The sequence below is a fragment of the Garra rufa genome, chromosome 2 (genome assembly GCF_049309525.1).
Source record: "Garra rufa chromosome 2, GarRuf1.0, whole genome shotgun sequence".
Taxonomy (NCBI): domain Eukaryota; kingdom Metazoa; phylum Chordata; class Actinopteri; order Cypriniformes; family Cyprinidae; genus Garra; species Garra rufa.
Window position 1 is genome coordinate 26,753,051 of NC_133362.1, and position 12,930 is coordinate 26,765,980.

General features: G+C 38.9%; 1 protein-coding gene across 1 annotated transcript; it reads right to left on the reverse strand.

The window, feature by feature from the left end:
* Positions 1-388: 388 nt before the first annotated feature.
* On the reverse strand, positions 389-10,377 carry tacr2 (tachykinin receptor 2). Its single transcript, XM_073833988.1, has 5 exons — positions 9,820-10,377; positions 7,978-8,172; positions 6,647-6,797; positions 5,996-6,192; positions 389-5,035 (listed from the first exon to the last, which is right to left on the reverse strand). Exons 1-5 carry the CDS (start codon positions 10,212-10,214, stop codon positions 4,843-4,845), a joined length of 1,131 nt encoding a protein of 376 aa, XP_073690089.1. The 5' UTR covers positions 10,215-10,377; the 3' UTR covers positions 389-4,842.
* Positions 10,378-12,930: the final 2,553 nt, after the last annotated feature.

Sequence of the window (12,930 nt, forward strand, 5' to 3'; positions counted from 1 at the left end):
GTTCTGCTGAAGAAACAAAGTCATCTTGGATGCCATGGGGGTAAGCAGATAATCATCAAATTTTCATTTTTGGGTGAATTATCTCTTTAAGGAAAAGTAAATTCACGTCTGTTCAGTAAAACACAGAAGAAGTCAGTTCAACACTCTCAAGCAATAAAAAAAGAAGAACAAATGTTAGATTATCTTGAGTAATTTTTGCTTATTAGTATGGTTGAATTGGATCATCGAAAGTCAGCAGCAAAGACACTGGTTAATAATGGGTATTTTCCTGTAAATTAAAAAGTAATATGTTACTTTACTAGTTACTTGAAAAAAAGTAATTTGATTACGTAACTCACGTTACTTGCAATGCATTACCCCCAACACTGGTAATGTAATGCACTAGTAATGCAGTAAACGTAGAATATCCTTTACTTAGATTTAAACACAGAACACATAATCATACAATTACACAGATGGTAGATCATACAACCATGCAAAAAAGAACAAAATTACCAGCAAAATCAATAAAAATATCAATTACCCACTGCCATTATATGTGACATTATTACTCAACTACATCTTGGAATTAGATTAGTTGGATGTTGTACTTGAAAGAAAAAAAATACATATTATTGGAATTGAAATATCTCTTTGTCTCAGGGCTAAAACTAATTTCTCTTTAATCAATCAAATGTATGGATATACATGCAGATGTATACATGATGTAAACATTGAGTACACAGAGAAAATGTGAGCTTGCTTGTGTATATACAGTACGACTGCAAGTATTTGGTTTTGTTCATATTTTAGCCTGCCTATAAATATATACAATATATACAGAATGTCCTCGACCACTATTGATAATTAGGCAACACATTTTTCTCACCTAATTTTGTCTTTCTTTTTCCATCACTGCAGTTCAACCTAACAAGCATTGTCCTGCTTACATTTAACTGTGTGTATTTAATGTTGATTTTGCAGTTCTGTTTTTACATTTAAATTTGCCAATTTGACATTTAACCAATATTTACAGCTCTATAGTGGTGCAATAATTAACATGGTAAACTGCCGTTTAGGTTTATGGTTGGTAATGTTTTTGAAAGTATCTTATGCTCAACAAGTCTGCATTTATTCGATCAAGAATACAGTAAAAAGCTGAATTTTCTGCATTTGTTACACCAGTCTATTTCACATGATCCTTCAGAACATTTCTTATTATTGTTAATGTCAAAAACAGCTAATTTTGTGGAAACTGATACATTTTTCAGGATTATTTGATGAATAGAAAGTTCTAAAGATTAGTATTTATTTGAAATAATATATATATTTTATGGGTTTTTATGGGTTTTCCATTAATAAACAGAAGCTGAAATATAACATTTGTATACATTTGGGGAAAGGAACTATGGATAGTTGGATGAATTTCCCTTTGGGTATCAATAAAGTATCTATCTATCTATCTATCTATCTATCTATCTATCTATCTATCTATCATCTATCTATCTATCTATCTATCTATCTATCTATCTATCTAATACAACAAGCCATTCAACCACTGGAAAACCACAGCACTTTCAATATTTTTGTAAGGAACCAGGCCCGGCTCCAGATATGAGGGGGTAGTTACATTATTTTATTATTTTAAAGAGAGGTAAAAGAATATTTTAATTCAAAAAATTATTGTCTCAAAATTTAGTACACTATAGATTAGTACACTATAGTACACTATACACTATTATCTTACGAAGTACTAAATAATTTTTTGTATATTAAGTATATAATTACTGTGTGAAAACAAAGTATTATTTAAGTGCATTATGGAAGTGCACATTTTTTCCATTTGGGGTAGTTGGTGTTACACTGTCTTTGGTTCTATGCTGATTACATTACTCAACCATCGCTGCAGCACCTTCACTGTCATTTGGCATTTTTATAGAAATAAAAATCATTTACTGCAGTTGGAAAATGTAAGCTACAATTCTAAACTGAAAGAATCTGACAACAGGGTTACCAGGTCTGTATGACATAACTAGCCCAATTGCCAGTCAAGAACAACCTAAAATAGCGCACTGACCATATCGCAAATATCAAAACTTATATATGTAATTTCCATATCTAAAATACACATTTTACAGTTGTGCACATTAATCATAAGCACAGCTCAAAGGCCTTCACAAAACCTAATATCCAGTACTGTTTTATCATAGGTAGAACGCAAAATATTTAAATACAGGCATTTTATTGAAATTTAATTTCTGCAATATTTAAAACCTTTAAATAACTGGGGGAAATCAACCCATGGCAACAGTTTAAAAGTAGACCAATTCTTGGCAACCCTGCATCCAACACGAGCTGCTGGAGTTAAAGGTTGTATCAGCGATTTCTAGCCTGAAACATAAAGTGTAAAATTCAGCTGATCTTTCATCACGATCCGCTCGCTGCCTGCCCCATAAATTGTCTGTGAAAAAACCGCGTCTCTCTGGTCAGCCTAGGGTCCGAGATATGCCAAAAAAACAATCGGCACTACCAACCTTTCCACAGCAAAAACAAACATTGTTCAAACAAACTCATTGCACACATGAGTACGAAATTTTCGTCCGAGATTTTTGCACGTTAAAATAAATACAGGTTATGTTAAACGAGTTTACACACTGCCTCTGAAACTTTCGTCCGTCATAAAAAAATTCGGATCGTGTTTGATTTTCTGCATTTTCGCATCCATAATAAGCATTTTGATAAGGATGGCGAATATGAGAAAACTAAAAAAACGCATACGAAAATCGGACTCAGTGTACAATGACTTTTTAATTTTGAATGATCACGGGTCGAAAGTAAAGAGAGATGACAAAAATAGACTGGAGGATTTGCTGCAATCTTGTACTCACCGACAAATATCTATTGTAAGATGTGCTGCTCCCTTTACACAGAGTGTGCGTTATCGCAAAATCGAAGGTAAAAGTAAACAGCGCGAGCACTCATTTAAAAGCGATTTCTATACCCTGCATATTGAAAGTACGAAAATTATATACAATATTAGAATATTTGCGGGTGCGCCGATAAGAAAAAAATATGGAGCTCAACTAAATATCGCGCCAATTTTGTGATTGGCTATGTAGTGTGGGGCTCGGGTCGGGTGGGCCAAGCTTCTGATTGGGTGGCCGTGGAGCCGGGCCTGTAAGGAACTATAGACGATTTTCCTGAACACGGAAGTAAGTCCGACTCTTAACTGAAAGAATGCTTTGCATTTCCGGTCTGCATTGTTTCTAGTCAAATTAGGGTATATTCCGAGCTAATAAACTAATGTTAAACCTATTAAAATGTTTTTAAAAAGCACATGGCTCCATAGCGCCATCACTTGGCAATGTCGCAATGACCGTCATTTGTCAGTGCCTCACTTTAATGCAAGTGCACCTGTCTGCAGCCTGCAGATCGAGGCGGGGCTGAATCTGGGGTGGAGCTGCACGTGTCGCCCCGCCCACATGCCTTCTCATTGCTAGTAGGTAAATTAATGACGTCGACGCAACATCCCTCCCACAACTCATCTCATTGGTTAGTGAAATGGATTGACGCCAAATGCAGTTGGAAACTATACTTGTATGAATTATACGTTTAATATAAACGCTGAATCCTTTTGCTTATTTATTCAGCTTTCAGATGTGTACAAATCTCAATTAAAACGTACGCTTATGACTGGTTTGTGGTCCAAGGTTACATACATTTACAAGCATGTTATGCAATGTTAACCAGTGGTGTTTATTTACAGCTTTTTTTTATTATTGTCTTAATTGTTAATAAGATACATAAATGTGGAAAATTATCAGAAAGAGTGTCCACTATCCTTATGTTATTAAATTAATAAATAGAAAAGTGTTGTTAAACATCAGAGTTGTTTATAAATACAAACATTTATGACACATGAATGAATTTCACTGTTATTTATTTAAGATAATAATGTTCACAGTTATTTCTGATTCTCACTCCCGATCTTAGTGACACGCGAAACAGCAGTCTGGGTCCTCTGTGCTCAAATACATTAATTTCTCTAAGGAATTGAAATAACACCCTATAACCATCTGTTGACCCTTCCCGAAGTATATCTACTAAATTGAAACATATTTTAATTTCTTCTAATTTCGCTATTAATTTACCATATCGGATTACTTGTTTAGTCATTTCTGGTCAACTGTACTGTGGCGTAATATGAGCGTACTTTGTTCGTTTTCTCTACATAATCCACTCACAATCGAAGAAAAGTGTTGTTTGTCTAAGAGGACCAAACGTCCATGAATACCGTTTCAAGAATGACAGATGCCAGTTTAAAAAAAAATAGAGTAATTCGGCTAAATATGCGCGATTCATTGCTATGATTGACAGTAATAACTGGACCAAACATCTGACAAGCTGATGCCAAAAAAGAGCTTAAATGATTCAGACTAAATTTAGAGTAACAAAACTACAGCGGGAACAAGTATGGTTAATAGATCAATAGATTTTAGAGTTCAAGATAAAACTTAAAAGATGTTATTAAATTTTTGATCCGCTGTGTAAATCCTTCGGCCGGCCGACCGGAAAGTCCCGATTGCCACTCCGCCCCTGTATCTATATACTTTCTGCCCACAAACCTTTTAAAAGTAGTGTATACAGTATATACAAAATGAACTGATCTATACACATACTAGGACTAGTACTTCAAGCAGCAACACAGAAATAAATGTTTATGCCATAGGAGTAGATTAATACTCCACCTGTAAAGCCCACTAAATCCACTATACAGAACAACAGGAGGGAAAATCTATTTCTGATGTGAGGTATTAAATGCAAAGTGTGGCCCTGTATAGCCAACAGGTGTTTTTTTTAGATTCAGGCTTTGATTAGTTTGGATGTGGTGTCTTCTGGTTCACCGACGTGATTACGGACCACCACGCTGGTGGTCTCAGTGCGATAACTGCGTCTCATGTGGAAGGTTCTCATGTGCTGCAGTTCCATGTTGTCCTCCTCAGAAATCTTGATGAGGGGGCACCACTGGAACGCTTTGCGAAAACCTGAACGGAATCTAAAGAATGACAAGCAGATGCTAGATGTAAACGTCCTGTGAGTGAAGAATGAATATGACTTCTTGAAGAATAAATACAATAATAAAGACATTAATGCAAATGCTAAATATTTGTGTTAATGTGTAGGCTATACACTACCAGTCAAAAGTTTTTGAACAGTAAGATTTTTCTGCATTTATTGCATTTATTTGATCCAAAGTACAGCTAAAACAGTACAAATTTGAAATATTTTGACTATTTAAAGTAACTGTTTTCTATGAGAATATAATTTAAAATGTAAATTATTTCTGATTTTAAAGCTGAATGTTTAGCATCATTACTCCAGTCACATGATCCTTCGGAAATCATTCTATGTTGAAAACAGCTGAGTAGAAGTTTTTCAGGTTTCTTTGATGAATAGAAAGTTAGGGAGGACACTATTTATCTGAAATAGAAATGTTTTGTAACATTATAAATGTCTTTATCATCACTTTTGATCAATTTAAAGCATCCTTGCTAAATAAAAGTATTAATCTTTATAATTTGTTTCCCAAAATAAATAAGTAAATAAATAAATATACTGACTCCAAGCTTTTAAATGCTGATCTTTAGATCATTCTATTGATCAAAGAATCCTGAAAAAAAAAAATCACTAAAAATGTGTCTTGCATATTTAATTATTAATTATTTCTGAAGAATCATGTGACACTGAAGACTGGAGTAAGGATGCTGAAAATTTTGCTTTGTTCGCAGGAATAAATCATCTTTTAAAATATATTCAAATAGAAAGCAGTTATTTTGAATAATAAAATTATTTCAAAATTGTACTGCTTTTGCTGTATTTTGGATCAAATAAATGCAGGCTTGGTGAGCAGAAGAGACTTCTTTAAAAAACATTATAAATCTTACTGTTCAAAAACTCTTGACTGGTAGTGTAAATCTATTTGTTTTCTCTTTCCTAAGATGTAATTTGCATTTACCTTTGGTTTAGACAGCAGTAAATGATGGGGTTGTACATAGTAGAACTCATGGCAAGCCAGAAGATGGACAGATAGACCTGTTGGATGTAATGCTGCTTGTATATGTCCCTGTTGAAGCTCCCCAGGATGAAGTAGATATGGTAGGGAAGCCAACATATTGCAAATGTCGTCACCACCACTATCATCATCTTCACAACCTTTATAAAATTGTGAAAATGGCATTAATCTTTTTTGCTTTCAACCCTACGAACTATAATCAAAAACCATAAATAGCTGCTGCCACCAATAAAAAATCCTTCTGGTGAGAGGCGTATTATTATTAAGGACACAAGAAAGAAAATGTGAAAGGAATGAAAAAGCTGATTTCCTGTTCTGCCAAAAAAAAAAAAAAAAAAGAGTTCTGTCTCGAGGGAAGGTCTTACCATTGATTCTGAAAGATTTTATGGAACTTAAATACATTTGATCATAATAATACTTTTTTTTTTCTCAGATGTAGCTATTAATGATATGTATCTTTATAGAGTTTAGAAAACACGAGAACTGTCTTCATCTAAATGTGCATTTGGACGCATAGCTTAGTTTGTTAGGTGACTATGCAGCGAAACTGCAATAAATAACAAAATGAAATGAGTAAATATTAGCATCACTGACTTTGCGTTTCGCCTGCATCTGGTTCTGGTAGTGGTCTGATGCTTCTCCAGGGATCTCGCTGCCCCACAGCCTCCGTCCCACCAGGCTGTAGGTCACCAACATCACCAGCAGAGGGAGCAAGTAAATCAGGATAATCACAGCTATCTGATACCTAGTGAGATCAAGCATCACTTCATGAGTCAAATGTACATAAATGCGAACTTTTAGGTATAAATATTTTTTAATAATTCTGTGTTAAGCCTTTGATGGGCAATAAAATCTTTGAGAAGTACAAAATTACCATCAATGTTTAACCTCATATAAATGTTTTTCGAGTTGCAAAAAATAGCAAATATATGGAAGCCCATTTCTGTCACTGAATAAAAAATTAAAAAGTGACTTTATATCTAGCAATTCTGACTATAAGTCGCAATTGTGAGTTCATATCTCACAGTTCTGAGGAAAAAGTCAGAATTGCGAGAAATAAAGTCAGATTTTTTTTCTCAGAATTGTCTATTTCTGAGGGGAAAAAAAGGCTGCGAGTTTATATCACACAATTCTGAAGTTTGGAACTGGCAATTGCGACTTATCTCACAATTCTGACTTTTTGCAATTGCGAGTTAATATCATGCAATTCTGACTTTATAACTCGCAATTTCGAGTTTATAGGCCTATCTCACAATTCTGTAAAAAAAAAGTCTGAATTTACAGTTTGTATCACACAATTGTAGGAAAAAGTCAGAATTGTGAGATAAGTCGCAATAACTTTTTTTTTTATTTTTTTTTTTTTTTATTAATTTAGTGGCGAAAGCGGGCTTCCATACAAATATCCACCTTTTTCTTTAATGCAGAAGTAAGCCTATGGGTGAGACTTCCGGTTCATTGTCCGCTATATATGGAGAAGAATAACAACGTGCAGTTTTACGTGGTAAAACGGTTTGCACTACAATCCAGTGTGCTCATAATTAAGATAATACATTAAAGGTTGTATCAGCGATTTCTAGCCTAAAACATAAAGTGTCAATTTCAGCTGACCTTTCTTCACGATCCGCTCGCTGCCTGCCCCAGCTCAGCTGAATTTGACACTTTATGTTTCAGGCTAGAAATCGCTGATACAACCTTTAAAATAATATAGTAAGACACATTAATTTGCAATATCAATCAGCAAAACAAGCTGTTTTGTACAGCTAAAAATAGCTGGATGCTGATGAGACCAGAAGCCAGACCCATAAAAATTATATGGCCGCGCCTGTTCTAACTGGAAGAAATGTTGGACACTCCTTAATATTTCAACTATAGGAATTACTGCATAATAAATGGATTATTGATATATTTTTGTCGACTTTTCTTACGAGAGCTGATGTTTTCCTCCATAATCGTCAGGCCATTCCACCATACAAACAGTCCGAGGAAAGTAGAACTTGGTGCTGGCATAATAACATTGAGGAAAGGCCAGTGAAAAAGCCACAGTCCAGATGACCCCGATCAGAACTTTAGTAGTAGTAGAGGACAGCCTGGGCTTCAGCGGGTGAATTATAGCCATATATCTGCGGATTTCAGCCAACAACATCTTAATGAAATTGAACGTATACCTTTAAATGATAGGCTACCATAAATTTGATGAATAACATAATGCAAAAGGCTGCCAATACCACTTTGTTGATGCTCCCTTCTAGTGCCATTCATTGCATTACAGCGCTTTTTTGAACGGAATTTACTGCATATATAATGTATCACTGGAGCACATCCAAAAAGAGAGAATTGATTGGATGCGTTATTTCCCATGCGTAATTATTATCATCTACTTGTTGGACACTAAATCAGACCTTTTATTTATATCGTCAGGACACAATGTGGAAAAGCGATCCACACTGCGCGAAGTGTTCCTTCCTACCCATTTTACGCATGAGTCACCAGGTCAGCTGGAATCGATTATCCAGGAATATCAAAAATGCATGATTTGCGCGCAGGAAATGCACTTTCATTACGTAAGCCACAGGAAAACTGAATGGGTACGCGCAGGTAAATTACATATTTGACATTTTCGGACACGTTGCGCGCCCGAACTACGTGCGCACAGGTTCTCATTTAGACCTATTGAAGTGTCGGTCCTAATCACTTCACAATTTTACATGAGCACATTTTGCGCTTTTCACAACACTTTCAGGTAACCATGACAATTGCTAAAGACAATTACTAGCCTATATAACACAAAAAATATCAGTTATTTATCATTAAAAGGGACAAACATGAATATTGTTCTATGATTTCTTTCAATGGTAGCCTATCTACTTTTCAACATCTGTGGTAAATGGTGGATCACAGATAAAAGCTTCATACTTCAGCCTTTGAGTTGATGCATTTACAGCTATTTTCCTTTGTGTACAGTGACAAATCTACAATTTGGTCGAATTAGGTTTATATCCCTGCTGGGGAAGAATAGCTCTAATAGCTTCATCAAGGTCTAGGTGTCGGTACACCTGATTCATCATCTAGATCAGCTTGGACAAGCTTAGTCTTAACCATGTATGTGACCCTGGACCACAATTTTTTGAAAGTGAGATTTATACATCATCTGCTTTCCATTGATGTATGGTTTATTAGGATAGGACAATATTTGACCAAGAAAATCTGCAATCTGAGGGTGCAAATAAATCTAAATATTGAGAAAATCGCCTTTAAAGTTGTCCAAATGAAGTTCTTAGCTATGCATATTACTATTTAAAAATTAAGTTTTAGTATATTTAAAGTGGGAAATTTACAAAATATCTTGAAAATACTATGATCTTTACTTAATATCCTATCTTATTGGCATAAAAGAAAAATCAATCATTTTACAAATACACCAACGCTACTTAAGACTGGTTTTGTGGTCCAGGGTCACATATGACCAGTAAATTAACATGTCAAACCAGCTGCCATCATAATGGTAAAATATCATATATAACCTCATGTATGTTTTGTCACAGCTACAATTAGGCTTTCAGGAACTTGCAGGCTGTAACTGATTTATGACATGGTTAATGTCATGTTATCATAATAGTATGATGATTAATCATCTTAATCCATGGGAACATGCTATGGTAAAGTTAAAAAGAACTAAAAATCTTTAGATTATTAATTGCAATTTATGAATTGTACTGTTGTAAATTAACTGCAATGATTTTCAATGAAGTGCTTTGTTGTCTGCTTACCTGTCAACAGCAATAGCCGCCATTGAATAAATGCTTGAGAACATTGCTGTTATCGGAAAGAAGTTTTGAAATTTACAGTATCCCAAACCAAAATACCAGTCATTGTGTAAAGCATACACGAAATTAAAGACAGTGTTGAAAGTTGCCATAGACGCATCAGAAAAGGCGAGGTTTACAATGAAGTAGTTGGTCACTGTCCTCATGCGTTTATGTGCCAGAATGATCCAAATAACGGTGACATTGCCAATGATGGACACAATTACGATCAAAGAATATGCAATCGCCCATAGTGCCACCTTCCAATCCGGCTGCTCGAATAAATTGGTGGAGGTTTCGTTTCCATCTTCCTCGTCGTAGAGAACAGATGCTGAAAGGGGATCCAAAGTGGTATCCATTTCAGTTGTCTGCAGTCACAGGTGATAAATCAATCTGTATGCTTATTCCAGTGAGTGACTCACTCTGCTTTCGCTACGACATGGTAAACTTGTGTATTTTAGGTATTTGCTGCAGTTCATTTTCCAAAGTGTGAGTGAGTGGTCAGTGCGCCTCGTGCCGCCTCGTGTCCAACCTGCCTCCTGAAGCGCGTTATTGCGCCTGCAGGGATGATAGCACTAAAAAACTGATGGAATGTGTGCCAAGTGTTGGAGGTGTGTCAGGTCCAATGTGGTGACGTTGAATATAACACACTTTGGCCAGCACGCAGTGTGACGCACAGCAGCATCCTGCTCTTCTTGTACTAGAAAGCTGGCGATAAACAAAATATTTAATTGGCATGCAATTGACGCGTTAACCGTGGACAGCTTGCTGTCATTAATAATTGCCAAACCCCTATAGCGTACACTAATGGAAAATGTCACAGTTTAGAGCAAGTGTGAAGTCTGCTGTACTTGTTCTGCTGAGAGGTTGCTTAGATACCCCTCATTTATCTAGTTGTATGAGGTGATATTTGTTCATTTTGTCAGAGCAGCGAGACAGGTGTCTGGGCAGCAGGTGGAGAAAATGGATTGTGAGTTAGTGTAGGCTACATTACTCTTAGACACTTCAAGTGTATAGGCTGTTTCAGGTTGATGTCCGAAGATCTGTCTTTTTCATTATTGTGCGATTAGGGTAAAATGGAATGGATCCCCTCCACTGAAGAGGTTAACTTTCAGAATGATTTTTTCCTGAAAATTTACTTACCCCAATGTCATCCAAGATGTTCATGTGTTTCTTTCTTCAGTCGCGAAGAAATTAAGTTTTCTGAGGAAAACATTAGGAATTTTCTTCATATAATAGACTTCAGTGGTGGTCAACGGGTTGAAGGTGCAAATTGCCATTTCAATTCAGCTTCAAATGTCTCTACACGATCCCAGCCCAAGAATAAGGGTCTTATCTAGCGAAACGATAATTTTTTTTTTCTTAAAAAAAGTAAAAATATATGTACTTTTTAACCACAAATGCTTGTCTTGCACTAGCTCTACAATACATGTTGTGGCGGGAGGGGCACACGACAGACACAGTGGGTGTGGCGTCAGGCCTCGGAGAGGCTTTTATTAAACAGAAAATAAGGGGAAAACGTGGCCATAAAGGAAAACAGTGTCCAAAATAAAAGGGGAATCTGGTGTCCTCGGGTGCTGGGGCAGCGTGACGGAAAGGTAGTGTTCGAAGGGGAAGGGTTCAGGAGAGGGGCGGAGTCCGGCGGCCGCGGGCGCTTCCCATACTGGCGCCGGGGTGCTAGGGCGGCGGCATCTCCGGCAGGCTCATCCCTCTCGAGCTGTCCGGCGCTGGGGCGGCGGCTTCTGGCGGCCTCGGCCGGACCGCGGGTCCGGCGGCTCTCCAATGTCCTTGTGGCGCGGGATTCCCTCTTCACCCCTTCCTGGACCCGCGAGGACACCAGCGTGCATGCACGGGGGAAAGAGACCGGTCTCCCGAGGAGAGGCGCGCTCGGGATTTAAACAGCGGCGGTGATGAGGCTTCATTTACTTCAGGTGTCCCCATCACACGCCGCCAGCCCGAGCCGATTACACGCCCCTCCTCTCCCCTACACACCCACTCCCGTCGGGAGCCTGGAGAAGGGCGTGTCACGGTTCAAACAGGGAGGTCTGGGTCCAGATGCAGGTTAGTAATTTTTAATGAACAATAAACAAACAAACAAACAAACAAAAGGCCAACACGGCACAACACGACACGAAAAACAAGAGCAAGACTGGAGCAAGAGTTCAAGGGACACAAAATACAAACCAACAGGAAACAATGCAGACTCACAGAGTGGGGAAAGAGTGGAGATTATAAAGTCTGTGATAATGAGGGTCAGCTGTGGGTGTGAGTGATGAGACAGGTGTACGAGATCAGGAGGGAAGTGCGAGAGGAAGGGAAAAGGGGAAACAGCGACCTCAGGTGGCTGAGGGAAAACCCCACAGCCCAGATCGTGACACTACCCCTCCCCTACGGAACGGCTCCCAGACGTTCCCTGAGGCCAAAAACAGTCTGGAGGGAGGAGGAACGGGGGAAGGTGAATCAGGGGGAGGGATGGGGGGCCAGGCCCGTGCAGTTGCAGCAGCCCCGGAGAAGAATGTTCTGGGAGGCTGGGCAAAACCAGCGCAGGGCATGAGAACTTGGGCAGGGCACGACCGGACCCAGGAAAAACGTCCGTGGGCATCGCCGCCAGGGGAACGTTAGTTGGCCTAGCCGCCAGAGGAACGTCCGCGGGCACCACAGCCAAGGGAACGTGAGCTGGCCTCGCCGCCAATGGAACGTCCGCTGTCATTGCCGCGTCCGGAACAGAGAGCGCGGTCACCGCCGCGTCCGGAACAGAGGGCGCAGTCACCGCCACGTCAGGAACAGAGGGCGCAGTCACCGCCGCGTCCGGAACAGAGGGCGCAGTCACCGCCGCGTCCGGAACAGAGAGAACGGTCACCGCCGCGTCCGGGACAGAGAGAACGGTCACCGCCGCGTCCGGGACAGAGGGCGCGGTCACCGCCGCGTCCGGGACAGAGAGAACGGTCACCGCCGCGTCCGGAACAGAGGGCGCAGTCACCGCCACGTCAGGAACAGAGGGCGCAGTCACCGCCGCGTCCGGAACAGAGGGCGCAGTCACCGCCGCGTCCGGAACAGAGAGAACGGTCACCGCCG

Coding starts and splice junctions, on each gene's coding strand:
- tacr2 (XM_073833988.1), bottom strand. CDS start 10,214: ATGGATACCACTTTGGATCCCCTTTCAGCATCTGTTCTCTACGACGAG. Junction 8,173..9,819: donor GCGGCTATTGCTGTTGACAG/GTAAGCAGACAA, acceptor TGAAATCCGCAG/ATATATGGCTATAATTCACC. Junction 6,798..7,977: donor GGAGGAAAACATCAGCTCTC/GTAAGAAAAGTC, acceptor TGATCTCACTAG/GTATCAGATAGCTGTGATTA.